The following is a 27,997-nucleotide window of genomic DNA, read 5'->3' on the forward strand; positions in this document are numbered from 1 at the left end:
AAAATCCCACACAAGGTGTTTCTTAATCTAGTTTTCCATTTAAGGTATAAAAGAGGACCACAAGGTAGAGAACATCTGCATATAAGACGGAAGATTGGAAGGTCTGAGGAAACTTCATCCATTTGGGACCATTTTATTGGCTAGAGTGTTGACTATAAAATCATTCTTCAGCCTATATTTCTCACCGGAATTGTTCTTAGAGAACAATTTCATAAATTGTTTTAACAATCATTACTATTCAAATGATGTCTAAGTTTTTTAGTTCCACTCAACTTTAGAGTACAAAGAATTAAAATCATATGTTGTGCACAATTCTCAGCTTGCAGTGCTTGAAAATACTAGATTGATGGTTGAGATTAGAATAATAAATCATAAGTGTGAAAACCTTTGCTTATAATATCCCACGATACAATACTAGTAAATACGTATCCATATTGAATACGATCGAATGCGATACATACCTATATGTTTTTTTACTGAATTACACTAAAATTGCCCATACCATACAATACTTGATGCGGGACGATACATCTCTTAAAATCACCGAAAGGATACGATATATTTTAAACCTTGAACCTTTTGACTAAAAGCTCCAAAATTTTCAAAACTTTATATATATATATATATATATATATATATATTATATATATATTAGTAATGACACACGTGCACATGCACGTGTGATGTGTTCTCGAATAAGCACACCCAGAAATATATTTATCAGATCAAGTAAACTAGTTTTTCTTACCGAACAAACGAATATTTTCTCTATAGAAGCATAAGAGATCAACTAATTCCATAGCATATCGATGCATCATGAGGAAGGTGCTCTAAGGGAATCCATAACTTGGGGAGCTGTCTTTGGCATGACATATTTCTTTTCTTCTTCCTTCTATTTGTAGGCTTGACTTTCATTCTTTTTCTTCTTCTTTTTCTTCTTTTTTTTTTTTTTTTTTTTTTCCTTTCTTTCTTTTGAGTCCCTTCGAAAATAATTTCTGAAGTAGTCACAAGACTAATTCTTAAATGTACCTGTGTCCAATAGCTCTGCCTTCTATTGTCACTTTCCATCTTTAAATTTCTTCTTCAACAGCTACTAAGTCCATTATTGTCCCTTCAACCTTCAAAAATTTCATAGCTCCAATCAGTATTTGGCATAGATAAATTCATTTAATTTGTGAATGAACATTCTCATATTCTTTCTATCCTAAAATAATTTCCTATAGTCAACAACAAGACAATGGGAGGAGAAAAAAGTTTTTTATTTTTTCTTGATATGTATAAAAACAAAACCAGTTGAATAGCATGCTTACAATTTTATTAGCCACTCTTTCCTTCTCTTCAAGCTCCTCTATTCAATGCTTGAGTTACTTCCAACCACAAATGCAAAGTCATCACATAAACATCACTGCACATTTTTCATTAAGGGTCCAATGTCGTTCATTTTGTGTTGCCCGTGAAAAAAATTGCAAATTTAATCCTAAACACATTAAAAACAATATGCAAGGTGCCTGAGTTCTCCCACATATCTTTTGAAGATAAATGATATGTAACTGATATTCCTTAACATTGTTCTCCAAAGCACCGACCTACATATGATACATTAAGCATAACTTGATTTCAGAAACAACTTGATTAATTTAAGCTAAGTTCTTTCAGAAATAGCTTAAGCCTTGTTGCTGACAAAAACACTTACCTGAGTAATGACTTCATCCTTGTCTACATCGATTGTCACTATACTGTCGATTATTGATTTTGAAGTACATCCCTGCCTTGCCTTATTCTCCACCGTATCCTTGTCGTCAGCCCACCACTTGTGGGTTCCTGAGAAGCTCCTCCAATGGCAAATTTTTTTTTTTTTTATTTCTTCGCTCCCACTACTCACAAGCTTCATTTTTGGACTCAACTACCATATCAATCTATCTAAGAAATTCTTCAACAATTTCGTTTGTTCTTTTGGTAATTCCATAAGCGACAACATCTAATCAATCCCTTGTGATTCTGAATTATAGGAAATCCAAACCTAGAAAAATTCTTGGGAAAATTACATGATTAGCTGTTTTCCCTTACAAAAATAGCCACTCAATGTTTCACTTTACAAAACTAGCTAAAACTAAGTTTGCAATTACAAAACTAGCCAAAATAGTGTTTTTTCACCTCTTTAGACTTCTTTACCCCTAAAATTGACCGTGTCGGCATAGGGGTGAAAATGTCCAAAGGGTTTAAAAAATAATAATTTTTCCCTTTTGGACAAAATAGTGATTTTTTTCGCTCGATGCGATCAATTTTAGGGGTAAAAAAAATTCAAAGAGGTGAAAAATCAATATTTTGGCTAGTTTTGTAAATCCAAACTCAGTTTTAACTACTTTTGTAAAATGAAACATTGAGTGGCTAATTTTGTAAGACAAAACCTAAAAGAAGCTAATCACGTAATTTTCCCAAAATTCTTCTTTAGATATGTGATTTTGATTAAATGTTTTTAATGCGGCTTCTTCTTCCTCCATTAACATTTTTTGGTTTTTGGGAGAACTCTTCTTCTTCCTTGGGCTAGTTACTGTTAATGGTTTCTTTGAAAATGAGCAGGGAGAAATTGAGAATTAAATTCATTAAGGGCCTATTTGGTTACTTGAGTCTAGAGATTTCAAAAATCTAAAGATTTCAAATTTATGGAATCATTGTTCATAAAATTAACTGTTTTGTTAGCCTGAATATTTGGAATGAAATCTGTAGATTCATCCTGAAAAAACATCTATGGAGTCATGGTTCAAATGTTTAGCACTTTTATAGTACATGTATACCTCATACCCATAAATCTACAGATTCACGTTTTTAGTGTAAAAAGGTGAATCCCTAAATTTCATGAATTCAAGGATTCACACAACCAAACGGATATAAATCTCACATTTGTGAATTCAAAGATTTCAAATCTATGGATTCATGTAACCAAACTGGCCCTAAAATAATTTCAAGAATTTTAATTGACCATTATAGAAGTCATTTATTACAAACACAAAGGTCTAAGAGGGAAACAAAATGTAACGGTGTTCATTGAGTTCATACTTTTATAATAGTAGTATGATAGTATAATAGGTATCTAAAATCTATTTTTTGATAAGTAGATATATAAAATCATGATAAGCATCCCACACAAGGTCCTAACCAAATAAAAAAAGTCCCACAAACGTGTTTCTTAATCTAGTATTCCAATAAAGGTATAGAAGAGGACCACAAGGTAGCGAAGATCTGCATATAGGACGGAAGATTGGAAGGTCTGAAGAAACTTCATCCATTTGGGACCATTTTATTCGCTAGAGTGTTGACTACAAAATCATTCTTCAGACTATATTTCTCACCGATTTGTTCTTAGAGAACAATTTTATAAGTTGTTTTAACAAACATATCCAAAAATTCTAAAAAATATAAATTATTTGGTTCAATAGAGTGGAAAAGTAGGCAAACAAAAATCTCCTTAGATGGGAAAATGATAGACATAATAAAAGTAGAACCCACTTCGCAATTCTTCCACGAAATCCTTCAATTTCCTTTTCTATTTTTTCCACCCTACTACAAGTAGGTCTTTCATGTTTATTTTTTCCACCTCTTTTTATATTGCAATCAAATGACGTCTAAGTTTTTCAGCTCCACTAAACTCTAAAGTATGAGAAATTAAATCATCTATTGTGCACAATTCTCAGCTTGCAGTGCTTGAAAATACCATTAATGGTTGAGATTAGAATAACAAATCATAAGAGTGAAAACCTTTGCTAATATCCCACAATACGATACTAGTTAATAAATATCCATATTGATACAGTTGCATGCGATACATACCTATGTGTCTTTCTACTGGATTGCACTAAAATTGTCCATACCATACAATATTTGATGCACGACGATACATCTCTTAAAATCACCTAAAGGATACCCGATACTTTCAATCTTGAACTTTTGACTAAAACCTGTTTATGTTATACCAGCACAAAACAATCCCAATTAACCAAAAACCCAAAAACTTTTTCCCCCATCCTTCCTTCTACGATGTCTTTCTTTTTTTTTTTTTGAATGAGGTTCATCCGGGCCAACTTGCGCGCACCATGACTACATCCTCGAGGCACTTTTTTATATAATTAATATAGGCAGAGCTTCGCCCCTGGCCCCAAGGGGATTCGAACTCTGAACTCTTATGTGGAAGCGTTGGTCTTTGCCAACTGAGCCACCCCTTGGGGTTACTATGTCTTTCTTTCCTTTGCCACCATCCAGAATACCGTTTTATTTGCAAAGTCGCAGTGGTTGAGGAAGAAGGTCATACGTATGAGGTGTTAAATGGAAACTACACCCAACATAACTATTAATCAACTAGGTAATTAACGGAGAGGCAACGCAGTGGTAATAGGTTAGGGGATTAGATCAAAACTGAGCGGAAATTAATTGACGGATCAGCTCCCCCTACGCTTCCTGACCACAAATATCAGTGGGGCCCACGGTGAAAAACACTTTTTGAAAAAAATTAAAAAAAAAAAAAATTTCACCAGTGGGACCCACTGGTATTTGTGGTCAGAAAGCCATCTGTGCTCCCCCCTTCCCCCGACGGGGAGAAGATCCGGATTCTATCACCACCGCACCCGCATCTAATTGAAAGAAGAACAAACCATCCACTCTTCTTTCAAATCGTTAACCATCATCATTCAAATTCGGATGACCCAAAACTCATCTTTCTCCTCATCTTCTTTTGTACATAACCATTCGAAATGTTAGAGACAATTGTAGAGCAGATGCCAAACTTTGAATCTCAAACCCAAACAACTGGAACAACCACAAGAAAGCTTGGTGGAAACCATAGATTGGATCGTAACTATACCCTTCTCATTTTCCATCTTGTTCCCAAACTCCAAGTCCAAGTAAGAGTGCTAGCCCAATGAGATTGTAAACTTTGATTGATTTACATGGACTGGGGTTTATTAGAAATTTTTTTTTTCTTTTGTATAAAGGCACTTTTTATATATAAATAAATAAATTAGTAATAGATATATTACATATGCCAACAGTAGAGAAAACGTGCATAATAGACAATTTTAATATGAGTTCACGAAGGAAAGGCAGGAGAAATTAGGGTGGCACAAAACTATGATGAGGCTGTCCAACAAATTTCACATTCCCACAATCCCAATTGATTAAATTAGGGCCTGTTTGGTTACTTGAGTCTAGAGATTTCTAATCTATGGAGTTGTGGTTTGTAAAATTAACTGTTTGATTAGCCTAAATCTTTGGATTGAAATCTATAAATTCATCTTAAAAAAACATTTAATTTATAGAATCATGGTTCAAATATTTAACACTTCTTTAGTAAGGGTGACATCTCTAGATTTCACCTCATACCAATAAAATCAACATAATCACATTTTTAGTGTAAAAATGTGAATTACTAGATTCCATGAATCCATAAAATCACACAACCAAACGAATATAAATATACTCCTATTTATGACGAGAGATTTCAAATCTCTAGATTAATGTAACCAAACAGGCCCTAAAAAATTTATACTCATTTTCTCTGTTCACAAGAAAAATTCCTCTTCCACATGAAACCCCTAACTCATGAGCATCTTCAATACTAATTGATGGACGAAAAAAATAAATAGGATCCGAATCTTATCTTAATAACCCCATCAACCCACAACATAAGTTGCAAATCTGGAGTGAGTACCGAACTTTGTCCAAAATACCAAGAGACCGACAAAATTTAAATCGAAGTCTGATCAATCATCAAAAGAAAAAACAGCAGATTCAGACTAACAAAATCAGCTATACCTCTTAAATTGTTATAGATAAAATTTTTAAGCAGTGGTAGCTGCTTGAGCTGCAAGCCTCTTCCTGGCCTCTTCAATGATGGTCAACTTAATACCCTTACCCTTAGGCAGAGCTATCCATGGCTTGCTACCCTTTCCAATTGTGAAGACATTGCCCAAACGAGTGGCGAACTCATGGCCAGTAGCGTCCTGAACGTAGATGGTCTCAAAGCTACCCTTATGCTTCTCCCTGCTCTTGATAATACCTACTCGACCCCTGTTCCTACCTCCAGTAACCATGACCACATTCCCCACATCAAACTTTATGAAGTCCATGATCTTGTTACTCTCAAGGTCAAGCTTGATGGTGTCATTGGACTTAATCAGTGGATCTGGGTACCGGATTGTGCGTCCATCATAGGTGTTGATGTAAGGGATACCTTTCTGTCCAAATTGCACAGATCGGACCTTGCAGAGCTTAAACTGGCCAAGAAAAAGCAAAATAGACATTAGATAAACAGAGATTCACCCATATATGATATTAAGCAAGAGCATAAAAAACCTGCTCCATCAGTTGAAGGGTACGCTAATTGCATTCAGACAGATGCAAGAGACCAACTATCAGGGATATAGGAAGAAACCATCAAATATAAGAATGTTAAGACACTCAAATAGAAAATGAATCCCAGTAAGTTAGGTCATTATAAGACCCATTTGACCTAGCTAAACTAGTCAGCAAGTCAACATTGTACGCTATTAAGTGGTTTGGTTGACGGCCTGGTATGCATTAGCAATTTGTGATTAATGTCAAGAGTATCAAGAGAACAGCTCAGAACTACACTGCTTAAAAAGGGGAAATAAGATTTTAAATAATTTAAAAGACAAAAAAGGAAAAAAGTGCACATCAGTAGTTGTTGACACATGGCATGGATATGCAGAATAACATCAGAATCAAAGAAACAACTCCACATAAGTACAAAACTTCTATTGCTTAAAGAGAGCCCTGTAGTAGACACATAATATGGGTCTGCAGACTGACCTTCGCCTCTCCCTCTTTGACTGCGTGCAAACGGAAACGACCCTTGGTATCATAGAGGAGACGGAAATCCTCATTTGTTTTGGGAATTGATACAACATCTGGCAATCAAGGTAAGTCAATATTAAATTTCCAGAGAACAAGACAAGGGAAATAAAGGAAGGGGGGAGAGAGGTGGTTTCTCTATTGAACTAATCAATCTATAAATCTAGCAAGCACAGAAAATGATTTTACAACTTGTTCTGATTGCCTTAGAAACGTACATGAGTGGGTGGGCAAATAAATAACATACCACCACTGAAAATTCAACACTTAAAAAGATAATTTCTTGCAATTTGTGAAAAATTTATACACATGCCACAAGACAGACTGACAACCAGATTTCTTCCATCCTCCCTTTTCCGGGCAAGTAGTCTCTAAAATTTCAATGATTAAAGAAGCATAATTTAGACAACACAATGAATTGGCAAGCACACATACCCATAAACCCACAGGGGTATGTCTTATCAGTCCTGACCTTCCCATCAACAAGAATTTGTCGCTGCATCAGTATAGCAATGACCTCGCGATATGTGAGGGCATATTTTAGACGGTTTCTTAAAATAAGGATAAGAGGCAAGCATTCCCTGGATTTATGGGGCCCAGATGATGGCTTTGGAGCCTGTACCACAATTCACAAAACAGTTAAAATGGGAGATTGAGCGGAACTGAATATTCAAGGAAACACAAGAAGGAGAAAAAAGCACAACTTTAAGAAACTCCACAGGTTTTAAGGAATTCCACTACTTACAAATGCGCCACCAAGCTTGTCTAACATCCAATGCTTTGGTGCATTGAGCCTCTTCAAATGCTTTTTCAGACCTCGAGCCTGAAATTAACACCAGCAGTAAGCATTCAGAGCTCAAACTCAAGCTACGAGAGATTAAGGTGAGCTCATTTATAACATTCACATTTCCATTCAAATTCATAGACAATGAATACAAATTGTAAAGAATTATATAACATGTGGAAATGAACCGAGTCAGTAACAACTCGTAATTATGGAACAAAAATATTCACACAACTAGGCACTCGCTGTTGCTACCAAAATGCTTTGCACAAATCTACTTCTGGCTATGTATATAACTTATAAAAAATTCAACAAAAGAAAATGAAAAGAGTTATAAGAGTGACAAATGAATACACATAAAATGTGGTTAATCAAGTCATGATTAAGTCCATGGAAAGAGAGAATAACCAAAACATATAAAGAAACTAAAAACCAATTCAGATTTAATGGCTATCACACCTGCATGATAAGACACATAATTTGTCACTGTAGTTAGAATCTCTAAGAACATGTGCCAGAACCAACATTAACCACAGCAAATTTCCATTGCACAACAATAGATCATGCTCCCACCCATAATCCTACTTCACAATTATTAACAAAACTTTGACTTAAGGCTTTAATTACCAAATGTCATAAGCCTCCCACAACCAACTTCATAGTTAATACTAAGATTTTGACTTAAGGCTTTAATTACTAGATATCATAAATGTCACGGTTATAGTGTAAGTGTTGTTGAAAGAATGTCAGGGGCTAGAACGTCATTGTGAGACATGGGTCTAGGTTAGGGAATATGAGAGAATATAAGGGTAGAGAGGTCATCCGAGGATACCCTAATCTATAAATGTAACTGAGAAAGGTAATTGCAGGGGAAGAGAATGATATTCTTAATCTCCTAACTTCCTCTCTGCATTTCTTCTTCTTCTTCTCCAATTCCATCTTTTAAATTGCTGTTCTCTCCCTCTAATATCCCTCTACTCTAAGCTTCAGATACAGGATCGTGACAATAAGCCTCCACCTATGAACTCCCTGGAACTAGAACCCACGAAATTCTAATTCATTGCAGAGATAATTTAAAAGAATACTACTGTATTTTAGATGCAGATCAGATCATCTCTTGAGTTGCATTTTGTTATGTTAGCTCAAAAATGTTAAACCGATCATTAGATGATGTTAATTCCACGCCAATACTAGACAAGATATTTTGAAAAAGCAATTTACAAAAAGTGAAACTAAAGTATCAACTAGACAAATCATTTTATTCTTTTGGGTAGGGGAGGGAGATTGTCGTTTTATATTGCCTGCCATGAAAATACCATTGTAAAATTGAAAATGTTGGAATGCATTCGATTATAATGCTTGATTAAAATAGAAGGAACAAGTCACATACAAAAGTTGATCGCAGAACATCCCAGTAAATATCAATACCATACAAATATTTTAGACTAATTGCAGAACGCATGTGTGGAAGAAACACATGAACCAAAAACAAAATAATAGATGCTCGGATTACTTATGAATGGTTAAGCAAACTAATTAACACAACTAGGAGGGGCTCTGTAACCCCCTAAATCTGCGAAAACAAATTTAAAGTGGGAGATCTTGAAGAAAACTTCGACCAACAAATAGTAAATACAAACTTCTTCAACCACGAAATCGAATCTGAATTTTTAAGAACGTCAATTCATTATTGGAAGAAAAAACAAAGACTGAAACGATATGACAATGGAAAAGCGCACCATGATTGATGTTCTTTCGAAACCTCTTGCCCTGTCTTCGACCTAAACGAAGAAGGCGTCCACGGCTTCTTCAACCTTATAAAGAAGGCAGGTGTGTGCTAGTTCAAAACCCAAGCGAAGAGAGTGACACAGAGCAAAACTAGCCAATATATATACGGATTAAAAACCCTAGGCCCCTTTGGACCAGAAACTGGACTAACTCCTAACAGAGAGGAGTCACAACCGAACCATCCGGCCCAGAACTGGTCAGAGTTATTTATTACCAGACCGCTCCTAATAATTCCTAACCCGGATAGCCCATTAAAAACCTGGTAGGCCCAGTCAGGCAACCATCCCTACTTCCTAGACATGAATGGGCTAGTGTGACTAAATGCATGCAAAAGGCTACATGGCTCAATGTGGGGCGTTTAGGGTGAGGGTTGGAGTGTGGAGTTTCTTCCTTTCTCTTTTGATTTTTTCTTTTGGGGGTGGGGGGAGGGGTTTGTTAGAGGGTTGGGTTGCCATGGGTCAGCTCTTGTTAGAGTAAATGTAAATTGCTACCGTTGGAAAACCTATACTTAGAAGGGTGCTTTGGTGAAATAGGAGACTCACTCAGGAACTCTCATCTTTTTTATGATATGGCTACTGCTATGGCCCACGAGGATCCCCTCGTGACCCAAGGTGATCACAATGATGAAATTGTTCTAGTGGACAAGTTAAGTGACTTGAGGGACGATGGCCTTCATTCATGGACGAGCATATTCACGAGGAAGCATGCGCAAGAGGAGGATTTGGAATTGACCTACATTGAACCAAGGGAATAAAAAAAACAAAACTACTATTCTTATGGTTGCATTTACCTCTAATTTATAGGAGGAGTGGGATCGGTGGAATGACGCTCGGTAGACGTGTTTGAAGCAAAAAATTAATGGAAAATCAATGGAGTCAACTAGGCTATGTGGAGGTACACAACATTTATAGTGGGTGTTCATGCTTGATTTCCAAGAGAAGCATCTACATTGCCAAGCGTTGGAGGAGTGGTTGTGGACCCCATGGGCTTGTCCCTTGATCCTTTGCCTGTGGTCAAAAGACACCCCACTGGCCAAGCAAAAAGAGAAGTATTTGCCAATTTGGTTTCTTTTGTATGGGCTGAACTTGCAATTATGGGGAGCAAAACATTTGAGCAAGGTCACAAGTATGATAGGGAGACCTATTTGTGCTGATAGGCAAACTAAATATACATAGAGCTTATCATTTGCAAGAATTTGTGTGTTGACCAACGCTATCACATAGAATTACAGAGAAGGATACTAGTGTGAGATGAGGATGGATCTCTCCACCTCGGCTTGTTGATTATAATTGGGCTCCTCCCCATGGCACGAGGTTTGACATACAAGCATTGGATAACCACAAAGATGATAGTCCCTCATAAATCATTGTAGATTCACATGACAGTGACTAGATAGCTAACTAATGGCAAAACAGGGGAAAGAGATCTTTGTCGCAGGCAACCACCAATCACCCATTAGGAGGCAACAATATTGACATGAAAAGCGAGATGAAAGCTTAGGGTTCGATTGTGGCTTCGAGTAATGTGGGAGACAATGCTAACGTAGAGGGAGAGGAGTTCCAACAGGTCCCACAATGACTTTGCATGGACTCCAACTCTCACTCCAATGCTCCTATTTTGTCGTTAGTAGATGAGGTGCAGAGTTTACACCAAACTCAAACCCACTCATGCAATATGAGGTTGTTAGGAGGGATCTACTATCTACTAGTGGAACCCAAATGGTAACTAATTCTAGAATTCGATCCCAAGGTAACTCTCCTCAACTTCATCAAATTGGTGCTATTCCACCTATGCTACATGACTTGGTAGCAACGCCATGCCGCTTTGATGCAATTAGTGTCATCAAGAACCAAGAATTGAACCAATAGGAGATATATAGTGACACACCACTTGAGTTCATGAAAGTAGCCTACCATCAAGACTTATCGAAGACTCTTATTCCCCCCATGTTTCCTCATAATCAATATTGCGGCATGGAATATCAAGGGGATGGGTGAACCGGGGAGGCATCAAGCAATGAAGGATTGGGTACATGCTAACAAGGTGAATTTTTTTTTGCATTATTGGAAACATGAGTTAAAGAAGAAGAATGTTGTGGTCTTGCCAAGCGTTTGGAGGATGGCTGTTGGGAAATTTTTGCAAATTATAAGGCGCACTATCTTGGGCAGATATGGGTGTTTGGGAATCATGAGTCGTGACAAAGCTCCCTTTTCACTCATGTTGGTGTGAAATTAGATGGTGCATGGGAAGGCTTCGGATAAGGCTTCTAATATCTCCTTTTTATTTCTTTCATTTAGAGCACACATTTTATTGATGAAAGAGAACCTATGTGGTGGGACATTATGGATCCAACACCTACAATAAAAAAACCCTAGATCCTAATGGGAGACTTCAATGCCATTAAAAGACTTGAGAAATGTTAAAAGGGCAAGGGACAAACTAGTGAATGACCCAACCAATGGTGACCTGCATGAATGTGGCCAACTTATTAGAGTTAAAATGGTTTGGTAATCGATTTACATGGAGCAATCAAAGTGCTACAAGGGTTTATATCTCATCCATCATGGTCTCATAAGTGGTTACAAATTTCCCCCGGTAAGCTTGCATATAAAGGGGAAAAAGGCTTCTACTTCAAGAAATTTTTATTATTTATGAGGTATTTATTTTTGCCAAATGAATTAACCCTTGGAGCTCTCCAAACTTTCATATAGTTAAACAAAGAAAATGTCAGCTACAACACGTCCTTGTCATTGTTTAGTTTAGATCATCTTCAATTGATATTCTTTCACCACACATTTTGTGTAGAATTTGTGTGAGACCCACTTCTAAATAATTTTATTAGTTTCAAACAAGTAAAATGTGTGGTAATAAAATGTTGGAGGAGCAGTCCCCCGACTTGAGGGAGAGGTGATCTCCCCTCATATCTTTGAAAGGTAATTTTCAATTGAACCCACAAAGATTTGATGTTAATTAGATTTTTTTTTTGTTGATCCAAAAGAAACATCATTTTGCATCCGTGAGGTTAGATTTAATCAAAAAAGCCACACGATTAACTTGGGGGCATAAATCACTAATTAAAAATATTTAGAATGTTTTTGAGATGTTCAGATTATTCAATAAGATGTTTTTAAATTTTTTTACCTCAAATTAATTATATTTTAATTTTCAACTGATTATTTTTTTTTCGAACTGTCCGAATTATTTTCAAGTCTCTCATTGCAAAAGAGAACTGAGAGGGAGGTATTGTCTGCCTTAGAATATCCAAGATATTGAAAAAAATTCTCAGAAGTTTTATATATAAAGGTAGAGGGTAATTTGAATAGTTCATGATAAAATATTTTGACCAAAATGCCCCAAATGGAAGGAAGAGGAAGTGAGGAACCAAGCAGGTGTTGTCGACGACTTACCAAACTCTGGAACATCGTCATCCCCAGATTGAAATCAAATTTTATCTTTCTCATCTTTGAGTTCAGGGAAACGGTAATGTTGAACCTCTACCGCAAATTGAAACCCAGATCATTTCGAGCCTTGAGAAGGCAGGTTTAGAAGTTCTAAGTATTTGTTATTTCTTTTTTTTCCAAATCTTGTAGTTTTTTTTTTGAGTTCTGCCTCTGTTGCTGAAGAAGATAAGATATCAGGGAAAAAAACTGAAAGAGAAATTACGGTTGTTTCAGGTGTCAGGATGAGGGATTTCCCTTCCCGTAGTGAGAATAATTTCATGCAACGAATTCGTCTTCAAGTGAAACGTGATTTGAGTGCAAAGTGAAAAAAATGGGAACTTGAAAAATTATTATTGCTTCAATATCACTGATGGGTTCCAAAGTTACAGTGACTATTCCATCCGTCTTTCGTTTTTTCATCAAAATGGAGAAAGAGATAAAAAGGATAAGGATGATGGCGAAAGTTGTAGAGGAAGAACCAAAACGAATGGAGGAATTAGGGGAAAAGTTGCAGGGAAAAGGATGGGATCAACGGAGAGGGTAATAATGTCAGGCGAAATATTACGTTTTTGTCTATATATATATTTTTTATTTTTGTTAAAAGTTCATTTTAACTTTACAGCTTTTTGCATTTGGGAATTGGGATGATGGGCCAAAAGGAAAAAATAAAATAAAGTAAAACGATTTGTTTGGAAGAAAAAGAAGTGATGGGTAGCAATCTTGGGCCCACTACGCAGCATATAATTGAACTTGAATTTTGTGCATTAAATGCACAATATCTGCTGCTTACACTTGAGATGGAAATTTATAGTGGGACTTGCATGGTTTCATCGTTCGAAATTTTCATGGACTGTCCGTTTCACTATTGGGTAAAATCCAAAACAGACGGTCGAGATTGAATGCATTACTAAGCCGCACATCACTAAAGTAAAACCACACTACACAATGTTTGGACTTTTGAATTTATGTAATGCTCACACTTTTGAGTTTGACCTATGCAAGCATTAGTCCTATGAACTACCAGCACAAGTGTTGGTCACATCAGCTTTCAATTGGAGACCTAATATATTCCACTAAAGTAGATATAGTCTACATAAAGAGTCCGGATCAACTACCCTCTGTGCTCCCCGACGGCTTTAACACTATAAATACAGGGGGACCCAGGGGTTGGGCGATGAGAATTTTTTTAAAAATTTTATTATTTTTACATATGGGTCCCATAAAATTTGTGGTGGTAAAGTTGTCGGAGAGCACAGAGCGCTCCTTTGACGGGGTGATGACCAGGATTCCCCGAGAAAACCCGTGAGTGATCAGCTCATAACGAATCTATTACCAAAAAAAAAATCAGGTCATAACGAATCTGACCAGAAAAAGTAGAAAACCATCAAACTTTGTAAAAAACAAAAAATGGGTAGACTCTGATTGTCGTAGAAGTTAGAAGTTAGAAGTTAGAAGTTACACCGTTCCAAGAATATAGTTTCCGACGCAACGTTCACTATCTAGTCACGATGTGTCACCGACCAATCAGAGAGGGGTCCACACTTACGTTTGGAGACAAGAACACGAGTAGAATCTCACAGGAATATCCCTCTGGTAGGCGTGGACCTCGTGGTTCAAATACGCGATCTCGTTTTCCGACTTTATTTATTTTTATTTGAATGAACACGAAACCTCGTTCTGTACTTTAAAATTAATCAGGCAAACCATGGATTCCGGCATGTATTTAAGCATTTGTTCGAGTGTTGAACTGAACTCTCCCTGCTTACTGTTGTTCTCCTTTCTATTGGAGAGAGATGGCCATGGTTACACTTCTAGTGCTGCTTTTCACTTTCTTTATACCTTCAAAGACTGACGAGATCTTTGACGTCAGGCAGCATCTTTCCACTGTTACCAGGTATGGATTCTTTTCATCTATTTCTTGATTCATGAATCTTCCATTCTTGTTCTTTCACACAGCATCTTTCCACTGTTACCAGGTATGGATTCTTTTCATCTATTTCTTGATTCATGAATGATCCATTCTTGTTCTTTCACACTTTGAGGGATTTCGCCAGTTCTACATACTATGTATTACTTCTGTATTCTAAGAGAAGCAAGTTCTTTTTGTTGCAAAATTTAATCTGCTTATTTGTTAGGTTAAGGATTTGGAATTTAGTGATTGGATTGCTTCCATTTACTGCAAGGGTCCCTCTTCTTTATAGAACAGTGAACAATCTAGCAAGTATGAAATGTTTTTAATAGTAATACTGATGCCAATGACTTCTAATATCGATCTTTTCTTTTGGTAGAGCTAAAATTGATTTTATATCTTCTTCATCATAAGTACATCCTCCGTGTTCTGATCAGACTACCTCACCGGGAGAAGCAGTTCTCATGTCTTGATCGATTATTTTGTTGTTTATCTACAATGCAGATATGGTGCTGTGAAACATGTCGCTCCGGATGATTATATACCTTCTACCATTCCAGATGGATGCACTGCTATCCACTTAAATCTTGTGGTAATTATGAATACTAGTATATGTTTTCTCTGAACATTTATCAGCTTGAGAAGCAATATGCACTCTAACATGATTGACAGAATTTAATATCTTGCGTCGGGGTCTTATATTGGTTTTTGCGTGTTGACCTGTTGCATGACTGGCCTGAAAAAGATTCTTGACATCTTATCTTGCTAATACGAGTATGACTAACCCATGATACTTTTTCTTTTCTTCAAAAGTAGAAATCTCTGTATATTAGCATTTGTTCTGATGTTAAAAATGGCGTAAGCCAGACAATAGCGTGCGGCACTGGATTAATCCATCCTTTTAAAGCTGTGCTTTCCAATTTGTCATCATCCTTAATGTAGGACTGCATAATTGTATGAACTATGTTGCCCCAACAGGGCTATGATATAACACAGATGCAGCAGTCCGTAATTAAAAATGAAGTGTTACGACTGATATAACACTACTCTGGCATTTTTTGCATAACAAGCAAGGGGTTACATGGTCGTGGACTCTATGCTAAGCTGTCCAGATAACATTTGTATAAGCATACTGACTATAACAGTGCTCTTTGTGAATGTGTGCACTTCCTATTGGACTTGGTGTTCCTCACCTCAGAATTAGTATTTTTCCCTGGTTTATGGTCGGTTCATCTGTCTCTGAGTTTGAAACCTAAAAACTAATCAACATCCTAAATCAGGGAACTGAAAACCTTGTATACTAAAATGGGATAATAAGACCCAAAAAAAACAAAGAAAAAAAACTCAGGTACTTCTATTTCAGGGTAGTACAATAATACATTTTCAATGTTCATCAACACAAACCTCAAAGAGACATTGAGTTTGTGGACTATCTGATACAACTCACAAGGGAATAGAATTACCAAACCAAATTTGGGTCTGTCCAGCCTTAACCAAATGGATATATCCTTCTTATGAATGGAGCTGATGTAGCCCTAATTTTAAGTGTTTCAACTAGGGGCCAACTTTCTAGGATCTCAACTCAAAAAGTAAGGGTTGTAGGGCTTTAATATTTTGGGGTCTAGGATAAGAAAATAGGCTATGGTGGTTGGATAGTTTCTTAGAGATTTGAAGTAATGGATTGTATGGATAGACGGGCGGGTTCATGAGATATGGAATGAAAAGTTATTAGAATGGGGTAAAACTTGGACAGAACTTAGGTAATGGTATATGGGGATGAATCCTAAAGTTTGGGACTGTTCTAATGGTTAGATTGGTGTAGATCTAAGTTTGAAATTCGGGGTTCCAGGAGTATAAAAATTCAAGCAAAGGGATTAAGACCTTAGATATTGGATGGTATTTTGATGTATATTCCTAATCAGAAGAAGGGGATGATATGTATAGGCTATGGGATGGATTTTTGATGGATTCTAATTGCTAGTTTGGGCTGGAGATAGGTTTCTAATGGCTAAAGGAAATTGAAAATAGGAAGAAACAAATAATATTGGGGATTGCGATTTGGAGGACTAGAAGAAGAAGAAATTCACTGTTGAGAACACCCCTTGGAATGCTTGAATTAGTCCTTCAACTTGCAGAATGTTCAACAATCTTGAAGCCTCTTCAATGGAAATTGAATGGGACATCTTAGGTGAATCATAGGAGGGAGGGAGAGGGAATTAGTAACACCAACTCACGGGTCACGAAGCATCAAAGTTCAAAATAATACTTACATAAAACAATTTATAGGCTAATTAAAATTTGAAGTAGCCTATAACTATACCCACAATCTTCATTGCTGATGTAGGGGGGGGGGTCCCTGCACCTGACCTACACCTAATGTTGCTAGTGTAGGGAGGACTCGCTGACCTACATCCATTTTTTTTCTCTTCGGGTGAGGAAGTGCGGGCTCACAACTAACACGGAAAGGAATTACTACACTTTTAGCAATTACAAGAAGAGGCATCCACGTGCTAAGTGGATAATCCCACAAAAGAAAAAGTGCAAGAAAATTATATGCTTGCTAGTCAATGGAATGTGCCACGACAACAGATTTCTCCATAGAACTTTTTAATGGTTCCAATGTTTTCAACTTGTGACAACAATAGGTGAAGGATTCTTATGTGGGAGGGGACTATTAAGGCTCTTAGGAAGAAATTAGAAAAGCTATAGATGATGAAGGATGGTGAGTGGTAAGAGTTGAGGGATTGAGTGAATAATATAATCCAATTATATCTTACAGATAATATTCTTTGTGAGTTCATTGGGTTGGCGAATCCAGAGGAAGTTTGGGCTAAACTAGAGAGCATGTATAAATCCGAATCATTGACAAATCAGTTGTTTTTGAAGAAACAATTATATGGTCTTTGGTTGTCAAAGGGAGCAAAGTTTGATGAGCACTTGGATGAGTTGAATAGGATTTTGACATAGTTGTCGACTCTTGATGAGGAGATCAAAGATTGAGGACAAGGCATTACTCCTGTTGGCATCATTACCTTAATCATTTGATCACATTGTGACTACATTATCATTTGGTGAGGATACTTGAAGTTTCCTGACGGCTGATACACAGTTGAAAGATAGCGGTGTTTGGGTGTCAAATGAGAGTAATGCCTTGGCTGTAAGGGGTGGTTATGGTAGAAGAAGATCAAATGGGGGATTGGAAGGGTATGGCAATTCTAGGGGCATTTAAAGTCTACTGGTCACAAAATAATTTAAATAATTTGTTCTTTTTACAAAGAGGAAGGTAATATAAAGAGAGATTATCCAAGGCATAAGGAAAATACGAAAAAGAAGGAAGAGGAGGATAAAATATGATCTACTATTGTCTTAAATAGGTTTTGGAGTGACGAAAGAGGGGATTCCTTCTAACTACATCATCAAGTTTGGATACTTCAAATTGGAGTTTAGATTTTGGTTGTTTGTTTCACATGTGTTTTGTCAAGGATCATTTTATATATCATGCATGTGAGTGTGGTACTTTAGAATTGCAAATAATGCAAAAGAAAAGTTGTTGGGATTGGGATTGAATGGATTCGCATGTTTGATGGGATTGTGCAAACTTTGATTAGGGTTAAGCGTATGCCGGATCTAAGGAAGAACCTAATGTTATTAAGAACTTGTTATTCTAAAGGTTTTATATGTTCATATGAAGGTAGAGTTGTCAAGGTTTCAAGAGGGTTCATGGTTGTGTTGCAGGGGATAGATGGTTTTGAATTGTATAGGCTTATAGAGTGTATTGAAATAGGTGGAGCTCTAGTTGAAACTCAGGTAAGGGGTACAGGTGGAAAGAGGTTTCAGGCTGTTTAGGCGTCAAATAAGAGCAAATATGGAAAGAAGTTGGTGACTTTCGCTTCGATTTTGGTAAATGGTGGTTATCTCTTGGAGCAGGTTACCTCAATAGGAGAGGTAGTGCCACATCATTTGTACGGTGGCGATGAGTTGTACAGGACACTCCAGGTGGGGGTGTGAGCCATGTTGGTTTAGGTTATGGCATTTAGGAAAGGTAGGCCATGCTATAAATTATGGTGGATACTTTGAGACAAAGGCGATTACATATTAGACATCAACATTGGTCTTCTTTAAGGTAGTTTGCAGAATTTAAGCCAAGGTGGAGATTGTTGAGTTTGGGTGTGTCTTATATTATGTAGGTCCATATAATTAGACTTAGATTGTAATTGTAATTGGTTTTGGGTCAATTACTTGTATAGGTGTTAGAGTTATAATTATATGGGGATTGGAGTATTGAGTTTTCCTATAAATATTGCCTATGTGGGATAACCTAGGGAAGTGAAGCAAAGGGTGACACTTTGTAAGGTGGAGAGTGGTCTAGAGAGGTTTTTAGGTAATAGTGAGATCTCTTGTTTTCTCAGGTGGATGTAGGCAATTTTGCTGAACATAGTAAGTCCTTTGCTGTTATAAGTGTGTTTTGCTTGTGTTCTTCATGGTTGTGGTGTCTCTTTTATTATGTAGGTCCATATAATTAGAGGTTGATTGTAATCGTAATTGGAACCGGTTTTGGGTCAATTACTTGTAATGTTGTTAGAGTTCTAATTATATGGGGATTGGGGTATTGAGTTTCCCTATAAATATTGTCTGTGGGATAACCCAGGGAAGTCAAGCAAAGGGTAACACTTTGTAAGGTGGAGAGTGGTCTAGAGTGGTTTTTAGGTGATAGTGAGATCTCTTGTTTTCGCGGGTGGATGTAGGCAATTTTTCCGAACCACAGTAAGTCCCTTGCTGTTATGAGTGTGTTTTGCTTTTGTTCTTCATGGTTGTGCAACTTCTCACTTATTCCATTTTGAGAGCCTAATGATAGATGGCAATAGGCGATTGCCTCTCTGATGTAGCCTCAAGTGAATGAAGGCTAGTTCTAGAACCCAATAAGGGTTTCTTGAAATTTTGGTGGGCTATGGGGTGGATTATGCATATGACCTTAATTGGATTTAAACTATTGGTCATATTTCCCTGATTGGATCAATCAATATGGAGGAATATCAAGGATAATGGGTGTTCGTTTTGGAAAAATTTTAAATGGTGGATTATCTAACATGATAGCAGTTGGTTCTTGAGATATGGGATGGAAAGTTATGGGAATGGGGCGAAACTTGAAATGAATGTAGGTAATGGTATAGGGATATGATCCCCCAAGTTTGGTTGGGTTTCAATGGCTAAATTAGAAGATATAAGGGTTCTTATTTTGGGGGTTTTGAGGAGTACAAAAATTCAAGAAAAAACTATATCTTGAAATTGGGCGGTCAGAATGGGGTCAAATTGGATCCTAAGGTCACTAGATTTGAGGGCGATGAGTCCAAAAATCCAAAAAGATTCAAAAAATAAAAAATAAAGATGATATGAGAAGGGGAATGGAATTTAGTGGTAACTTGTTACTTACCAGTAATGCAAGTCTGGTAATGGGCTGAGATGGAGATGGAATAGTGAAGGCAGGCTGCAACCACTGCCGAAGGAGAAACCTTCAATTAAAACCTAGGCTGCTTATTTGATCACATGGAGATCCCTTACCACTGATGAGATGCTCTACTAACACCTTGCTCTTAGGCAGCAACACTCTTTTTTAACTGTATTCTCAAATCTGTAATCTATTACATGCTTTGGGGCTTTATTTATAGCCTTACATAAGAATTCCAAGTGACATTCGGACTGAGAAACTAACTTTCCCAGTTGCACTCAACATACTAATCCAAATTCAAATAGGACTGTTATACCTAAACTTGAGAGGACTCCTTATCATATCCCAGATTACTATTTTCCCCTTAATCCTTATAACTTAAAGTTGGGTAGAATTTACACAACTAGACCAAGTAAAACTAAAATAAGAACTTAGTTTTGTACTTGGCCTAAACACTAAACTTATGGGGCCCATAGAATTGGCCCATGACCACATAAACCTGCTGAACAAACGCTCAACACCCATATCTATCAACCCTAAATTGATTTCAAAGGGAAGTTGGGCAAGTTGGTGGCGCTGTGGCAGACCTGCATCAATCTCATTTCTTAATGCCTATGGCTTCTTGTATGGTGATGCTTTTCCTAATGAGATGACTGCTAGAAGTTATTTCAAGTTCCTAATTCTGTTTTGCAGGCAAGGCATGGAACTCGGTCTCCTACCAAGGGCCATATAAAGCAGTTGGATGATTTGGCCAATCATTTGGAAGTTCTTCTAAGAGATGTGAAAGCTGAGGCAGAAAAAGGCAATATATCGTTGCAGAGAATCCCTGATTGGCTATGGGGATGGCAGTCCCCCTGGAAAGGAATACAGAATGGTGGAGAACTGACCAGTGAAGGAGAAGATGAGTTGTATCATCTTGCAGTTAGAATGAGAGAAAGATTTCCTGGTTTATTTGATGAAGAATATCACCAAAACACATTTATGTTTAAGGCAACCCAGGTTTTGCATCTCTTCTTTTATGCTATGAGGTTACTAAATTTGGAGCTTTCTGCAATATCTATATCTATACATATCTGCAACACTGAAGGTGCTTTTATTTTATGTAAATGCTTTGATTATAGTCCCCAGCATCAGATTTACACAGTATGACATGTAGTGCTGATTGTCTAAGTAGGCATGCAGTGATTAAGGAAATTCATTTGTTTAAGATGACATTAGTGTGGGTTATGAATCCAATACTCATGCTCAGTGCTCATCCATGCTGTTATCTTATCTGTTGTCTCTCTCATGATTCTTCTGTTCACTGTTTCTACTGTTTATTTTTTATGACTTGACCATAATAAGTGGAATTTTATGAATTAATTTACTTATAGAAGCTTGAGAAGGAGTGTTTTGACACCTGACTTACCAGATCCGATGACGTTTGGAATGTTTGATATGTGTATGTTTGTGTTGCAGTGACACAATCAAAGCATGTTAAATTGGCTAAAGAATGAGCTTGGTCAGGGGGAATGCAAAGCTCGGACCTGTTATTAGTTCCTAAATATCAATCAATAAGTCAGGCTATTTACAGATATATATATATATATATATATATATATATATATATATATATATATATATATATATATATATATATATATATATATATATATATATTGCTCTACACAGATCACTTGTTGTTAAAATCATTGTTTATAGTTTTGAATGGGATAGCTTGGTTTCAGGGCTACTTTTAAAAAAAAATCTTTGTAGATCATATCAGTCAAACTGATGAACTAAACATCAGAATTTTGGCCAAATTTCAACGAAACAGTGTACTCCTGGACCTGGTCAGTTTGTTTCAGTTGGCCATTCCAGTGGACAAACAGGCATACCGAACTCCTACACTTCAGGGAGACCTTGTTTTAGCTAGGGGTGTAAATGGACAACCGAAATTCGCCTCTGAGTTCGCATCGGCATTCATTTAGGGGTATCCGATCCGATTACTAATAGGATGCGGATATGGTGTACCCCTTTCCGACTGATTATTATCCGTCTGATAAAGTTATACGATTAAATTACTTGGATTTGTTTTCTTATTTTTATAAATTTTTTACATGAGATATGTGATTATTTTTCTAGATTTTCTTGTAAGAAGTAACTACGGAAGTTGCTAAATTCTAAAATTTCAAACCTAGCCCTCACAAATAAAATGGTAAAAATGTCAACTGGTAGTCGAACACTTGTATTCAATTTGTATTCATGCCAAGTTAGAAGAATCTACTTAAGAAAATAACTATCCGACTATCATCCGAATCCGATTGAATCCATCTGATAACTGATAGGATATTATTTGAATCCGTTCAAATATAATAGGATGTGGATATGGTATTACCACTATCCAATCCGAATCTGATCCGTTTACACCCCTACTAATGTTATTATTTATACCCTATGCTGGCACTAACTGTTGAACCTTGATCGTACACTTCATGCAATGTTGCCTCTGCACATTATTTTATACTGGAAGACAAAATAGGCAAGTAGAACAAGTAAATGCACCATATATGAAGAAACATAACACTAATCTATTATTTATGGAAGTAGTACAAGCTATGGAGTACAGGGGAAACCATTTCCCAAGTTTCCTATGTGCCAACAAATACGATGCTGTCTACAAATTGCTAATAGATTGAGTCCCCTTATAGTTGGATAGTGCCTTTGCACAAATGCATGCCACCTCATTTGGGAAAGAAATGAGCATAGTCCTCCAAAACTGTCCTATAAATGGCTTCATCTACATGCTTAGGTAACCTATCCTAGTGTGTAGCTATTTAGGTCATCTTAGAGTGAAGAGTCAAATCTTAAGGGCCTTTAGGCATTGTGACTTGTTGGTGTTGCCAGTATATCCCTATGAGCAGACGCCATATTGATGTGAAATTCCAAGGCAATCCCAAGAGAGGACCAAGGGTCGAAAGAAGAATTAGAGCGCGTTTGGTAACAGGCCAGACAACTGTTTTTTATGTTCTATACTTTTTAGAGCATTGGAAAATGATCAAAATGCGTTTGGCAAATCAGGTTGTTTTATCATTATCAAGAAACGAACCAATCCAATTTTGTGCTTGAGAAGGCTTTTTGCAAAACAATACTGACATGTTTCGTTGTTCTCAAGATCAAGAAGCAACTCTCATTGGAAAGGAAAAGGGATCAAGCTCGACTTAAATTTCCTTCACACATGATTCTAGTCCTTCCTGCTATCACTAGAAAATATTAAAGATTTTAAACAAGGGCTAATTACTATTGGCCCCCTCCCAAACTATAGCTTAATTATTGCCTTATCCCGTATAGTTTTTGAAATTACTAATCTAACCTTAGACTTTGTCTAAAATTACTGATGCCTCTATTCTTAAGCTATTTTAATTAATTGATGACGTGACATCATTGCATTTTTCAAAATTCCCAAAAATTTCCTAAATTTTATTACTATTTATTCATCTCATCAGGACCCGACTCTTTGAGGTCCAAATGACAAGAATATAAGGGCAACAAGTTAGTATTTCATATGGTTTTTCTAAACGAGGGTAGTTTCGTCTTGTGGCTTCTTAATTCTAATGAAGGGCACAACGGACATTACACATCCAATCCTAACAGCCTCTCAACAACATTAGAAGTGAGGGGGCAATTGTAATTTTATAAAGAGTAGGGTTCTAGTAGTAATTAAGCTTTAGTACAAGGGGGCAACAATAATATCTTATTTTGGTTTTTTGTATTTTAAATGTTAAAAAATGATTCATTGTATTAGACTTTGAAGTTTTTTGGGTTTATTTCGTATATGTATTAATGCCTTAACGACATCTGTTGTCATACAAGTCATTCTTAAGAACATAAATTCCAAACACCAATTTGTTTCACAGTTCTCAAACATTTTGAGCACAGGTTCTACCGAACAGCCAAAATTGTGCTTAGACTACCGTTCCTTGATGAGAACGCAAAAATATGATTTTGGAAAAGAGTGCCATTCTCAGGAAAGATTGTTACCAAACACATTAGGGTTGCTGCCCAGCACCATACAGCCCAACCTAGCAGTGTGGAGTATTTTTCATCAACAAGGGTATTTTTGTCACTTTGGACAGCCCTAGTTTAGTGTAAGTTGGTTCTATTAGATGTAGAATTTTACTGGGACTGTAGTCTTAACTTTATTTTGTCAATTGAGTCAGTCCTTGTAAGTTGTTAGAATCCTCTAGTTAGGAGTTCTATTTAAAGTAGAATTCCTTTAGTTGTCTAAATTTCACTAGGAGTCTGGTCCTACTTCTATTGTGTAATTTGAATCACTATGGGTTGAGATAAGGAAGAGTCCTAGTTATTTTAGAAGTTCTTATTTGTTTTGCTTACAAAGTTGAGTTCAAGTATGAGTCCTTCAATGTAGGCTACAAATATTACCCAAGACATGTAAACAAATAAGTTTTGGTTGAACTAAAACTTGGTTGGAGGAGATTGAGATTAGGACAGGGTCCTGGGAGTTTCCAGCACAGGATGGGCTTATAGCAGCTAGGTTGGTCATTTCTCGTTCATTTAGTCTCATCCGCATCCTACTAATCTAGTGAGTAAACATCCCCAAACCCTCTCTTATTCCCCTACCATTCCCCCATTTTCTTCTCCTTTTCCCATCCCTATGGCATCTCTTCTTCCTCACCACAGATCTTTCACTCACCATTTTTTCCACCAAGAACATTTTATGAAACTCTATAACCCCCGAATTTGGAGTATCCTACTTTCACGCGATTCACAGGGTTCAACAAGCAATCGATATTTCACGATCAAAGGTGTAGTACTACTTGTAGTAGCGGTCCTTCTATATCGTATTAACAATCGAAATATGGTCGAAAGAAAAAATCTCTATTTGATGGGGCTTCTTCCTATACCTATGAATTCCGTTGGACCCAGACGTGATACATTGGAAGAATCTTTTGGGTCTTCCAATATCAATTGGTTAATTGTTTCGCTTCTGTATCTTCCAAAAGGGAAAAAATCTCCGAGAGTTGTTTCACAGATCTGAAAGAGAGTACTTGGGTTCTCCCAATAACTAAAAAGTGTATCATGTCTGAATCTAACTAGGGTTCGTGGTGGCGGACTATTGGTCTTTTTCAATAAAACCATCATGTAGTAAATCAACAAAGCCCAAGGTAATTTCTCTTTCCCCTTCAAGTTTACCTACTACGGTACCGGCGTGAATATGATCTCCCCCAAACATACATAACGCTTTAGCTAGTACATGAAAGTGCATACCATGAATCTTTTGTCTATCAATAACTGCATGCATTGCACGATGGATGTGAAGAAGTAGGTCATTATCTCGGCAATAATGAGATAAGCTTGTATTTGCAATGAATCCCCTCGTGAAGTAGTCGTGTATTATGATAGGAACTCCCAATTCTCTGGCAAATACAGCCCTTTTGATAATTTCTTCACATGTACCCGCCGTAGCATTCAAGTAATGTCCTTTGATTTCACCCGTTTCAGCTTGTGCTTTATAAATTGCTTCGGCACAAAATAAGAAACGGTCTCTCCAACGCATAAATGGTTGGGAGTTGACATTTTCATCATCCTTGGTAAAATCAAGTCCTCCGCGAAGACATTCATAAACTGCTCTACCATAGTTCTTAGCAGATAACCCCAATTTTGGTTTAATAGTACATCCCAAATAGGGGTCGACCATATTTGTTCAATTTATCCCTTTCAACTTGGATACCATGAGGCGGGCCTTGGAAAGTTTTAACATACGAGGTAGGGATTTGTAGATCCTCCAGACGTAGAGCATGTAGTGCTTTGAACCCAAATACATTACCCACAAGCTACATAAGCTATATATTGACTTTCTTCTCCAGCAACTGGCTTAATGTGGTAGCATCGTCCTTTGTAACGATCAAGGCTGATAAGTCCATCGGTCCACACAGTTGTTCATGTACCAGTCGAAGATTCGGCAGTTATCGCTGCCCCCGCTTCCTCAGGCGGAACTCCAGTTGAGGAGTTACCCGGAATGCTGCCAAGATATCCGTATCCTTGGTTTCATAGTCAGGAGTAATAAGTCAATTTGTAATCTTTAACACCAGCTTTAAATCTAACACTTGCTTTAGTCTTTGTTTGTGGTGACATAAGTCCCTCCCCTAAATTTATAAATTAAGAATTATCACAACAACAAGGTCTACTCAACATGGACTAAGCGTTAATGAATTTCACAGGAATCCTTCACAAAAATTTCAACTATTAACTAACCAATTCCTTATTAGACCTTGTCATGGTATTTGAGTCTCCAAATACATTATTATTCTATACTCTTTCATATATATGGCGCAACCTAATCCTTGTTTTTCAAGCCTCTAATCCTTACTTCTTTTGAATCTAAATATCTAAATAATAAGAAATTAACTCTTGACAGTAATATATGTTGTATATGTAAATTTATGAAAATTCTAGATGTGAAAATATGCGCCTCCATGAAAGGGTATAAGATATAAGAATAGGCGGAAATCAATGTGCTTATGCTGAAATAAGAAACAGGGGCCAATCAGATAGAAATAATGAATCATAAATGTTCAGGTTCGAGTTCCATAGATAATATAGTATAGATGGGATTCTTTATAATGATAGAGAAATGAAAGACTTCCTTATGATTCTTATTTTATGTACTTGATACTACTTGAATCTTTTTTTACCTACTTGATATTTTTTAAATTCCTAAAACTTGCTAGCTCCCAATCCTCTCCACCAAATCCCATTCCCTTCAGGGGTCCCAAACTTAGCCCTAACTACCCCCTTAAACCCTAGAAAAACTGAATCCCTTCTTCTTCCCCTAAACCCTAATTCCCATGTCACCAATTTTTTTTTTCTTCTTGAATTTAATTCTCTCAAGACCCAAAATTCAAGGTCAGATCTCTGCCAATCTAACAGTTAGATCTGTCCCAAACTTTAAGAACCTCATCACACCAACCCTAGTGGCCTTCCATCCCAGTTTCAGCCCTATTGGACCAACCAAATCCTAGTCTAAGCCCTAATTCCTTTGCTGCCCTAATTTCCCAAAATTTTTGACTTTTGGAATTCAAATCTAGAAGCTAAAAAACAAAGTTCAGGTTTTTATATTTCATTCACCCTAAACCTCTGAATCCTAGCTGAGCCTAGTGTGCCATCCCTAAAACCCTAAGACCCCTAAAATGCCCTAAATCCCTGACCAAAGAGCTTTGGAAACTTAATAGCCTGCTGATTCTCCTTTTTAGTCAAGCTCCCACCCTCGAGGAAAAAGAAGCAGAAAAAAAAAAAAAAAAAATAGTGTTTGGGTCTTTGGGCTTGATTTTATAATTTCTCTTAATTGTAATCCATTGTTGTGCTCATTGATTTTCTTTGGTCTTGCGAACTCTGTTGGGCTTTGCCCTTTGGCTGTCGTGTTCTCCCCCCCTTCTCTCCTTTTGTAATGAATTTTTTATTCATCCAAAAAAAAGAAATTGTATGTGTTATATGTACTTTGAATAGCCTAGGGATATCCACATAGCATTTAACTTGGTGGTTGGTGTAGTTTCTCTATAATATTTAGAGTGCATAACGTTCTGCATCTTTTTGTTTATGGAAACAGGTTCCTCGGACTTCTGCAAGTGCTGTGGCATTTGGTATTGGGCTGTTTAATGGAAGAGGAAATCTTGGAGCAGGAAGGGATCGTGCTTTTGCTGTAACCAGTGAGACTAGTACTAGTGACATACTGCTAAGATTTTTTGATTGCTGTGAAAATTACGAGG

General features: G+C 36.9%; 2 protein-coding genes across 2 annotated transcripts in view; one reads left to right on the top strand and one right to left on the bottom strand.

The window, feature by feature from the left end:
- Window positions 1-5,558: 5,558 nt before the first annotated feature.
- Window positions 5,559-9,507, bottom strand: LOC149028095 (small ribosomal subunit protein eS4-like). Its single transcript, XM_089168484.1, has 5 exons — window positions 9,388-9,507; window positions 7,610-7,687; window positions 7,300-7,480; window positions 6,823-6,920; window positions 5,559-6,266 (listed from the first exon to the last, which is right to left on the bottom strand). Exons 1-5 carry the CDS (start codon window positions 9,388-9,390, stop codon window positions 5,832-5,834), a joined length of 795 nt encoding a protein of 264 aa, XP_089024610.1. The 5' UTR covers window positions 9,391-9,507; the 3' UTR covers window positions 5,559-5,831.
- A 5,018-nt stretch (window positions 9,508-14,525) lies between these two features.
- The window catches only part of LOC149028096 (uncharacterized), a 28,035-nt gene continuing 14,563 nt past the window's right edge, over window positions 14,526-27,997 (top strand). The window contains exons 1-4 of the mRNA XM_089168492.1: window positions 14,526-14,770; window positions 15,290-15,377; window positions 20,925-21,230; window positions 27,838-27,996. Coding sequence (XP_089024618.1) covers window positions 14,670-14,770; window positions 15,290-15,377; window positions 20,925-21,230; window positions 27,838-27,996 — 654 coding nt within the window. The 5' untranslated portion in view covers window positions 14,526-14,669. The remainder of the gene's footprint in view (window positions 14,771-15,289; window positions 15,378-20,924; window positions 21,231-27,837; window position 27,997) is intronic.

Source organism: Hakea prostrata, chromosome 1, assembly GCF_041222555.1.
Source record: "Hakea prostrata isolate BN-2017 chromosome 1, UWA_Hpros_2, whole genome shotgun sequence".
Taxonomy (NCBI): Eukaryota; Viridiplantae; Streptophyta; class Magnoliopsida; order Proteales; family Proteaceae; genus Hakea; species Hakea prostrata.

What these genes read in the sequence shown, in the direction of transcription:
- LOC149028095 (XM_089168484.1), bottom strand. An exon ending in ATACCCCTGTGGGTTTATGG is followed by an intron (nt 6,921 to 7,299) that starts GTATGTGTGCTT and finishes CTTGATTGCCAG; the next exon opens with ATGTTGTATCAATTCCCAAA. An exon ending in TCAAAGAGGGAGAGGCGAAG is followed by an intron (nt 6,267 to 6,822) that starts GTCAGTCTGCAG and finishes TTTCTTGGCCAG; the next exon opens with TTTAAGCTCTGCAAGGTCCG.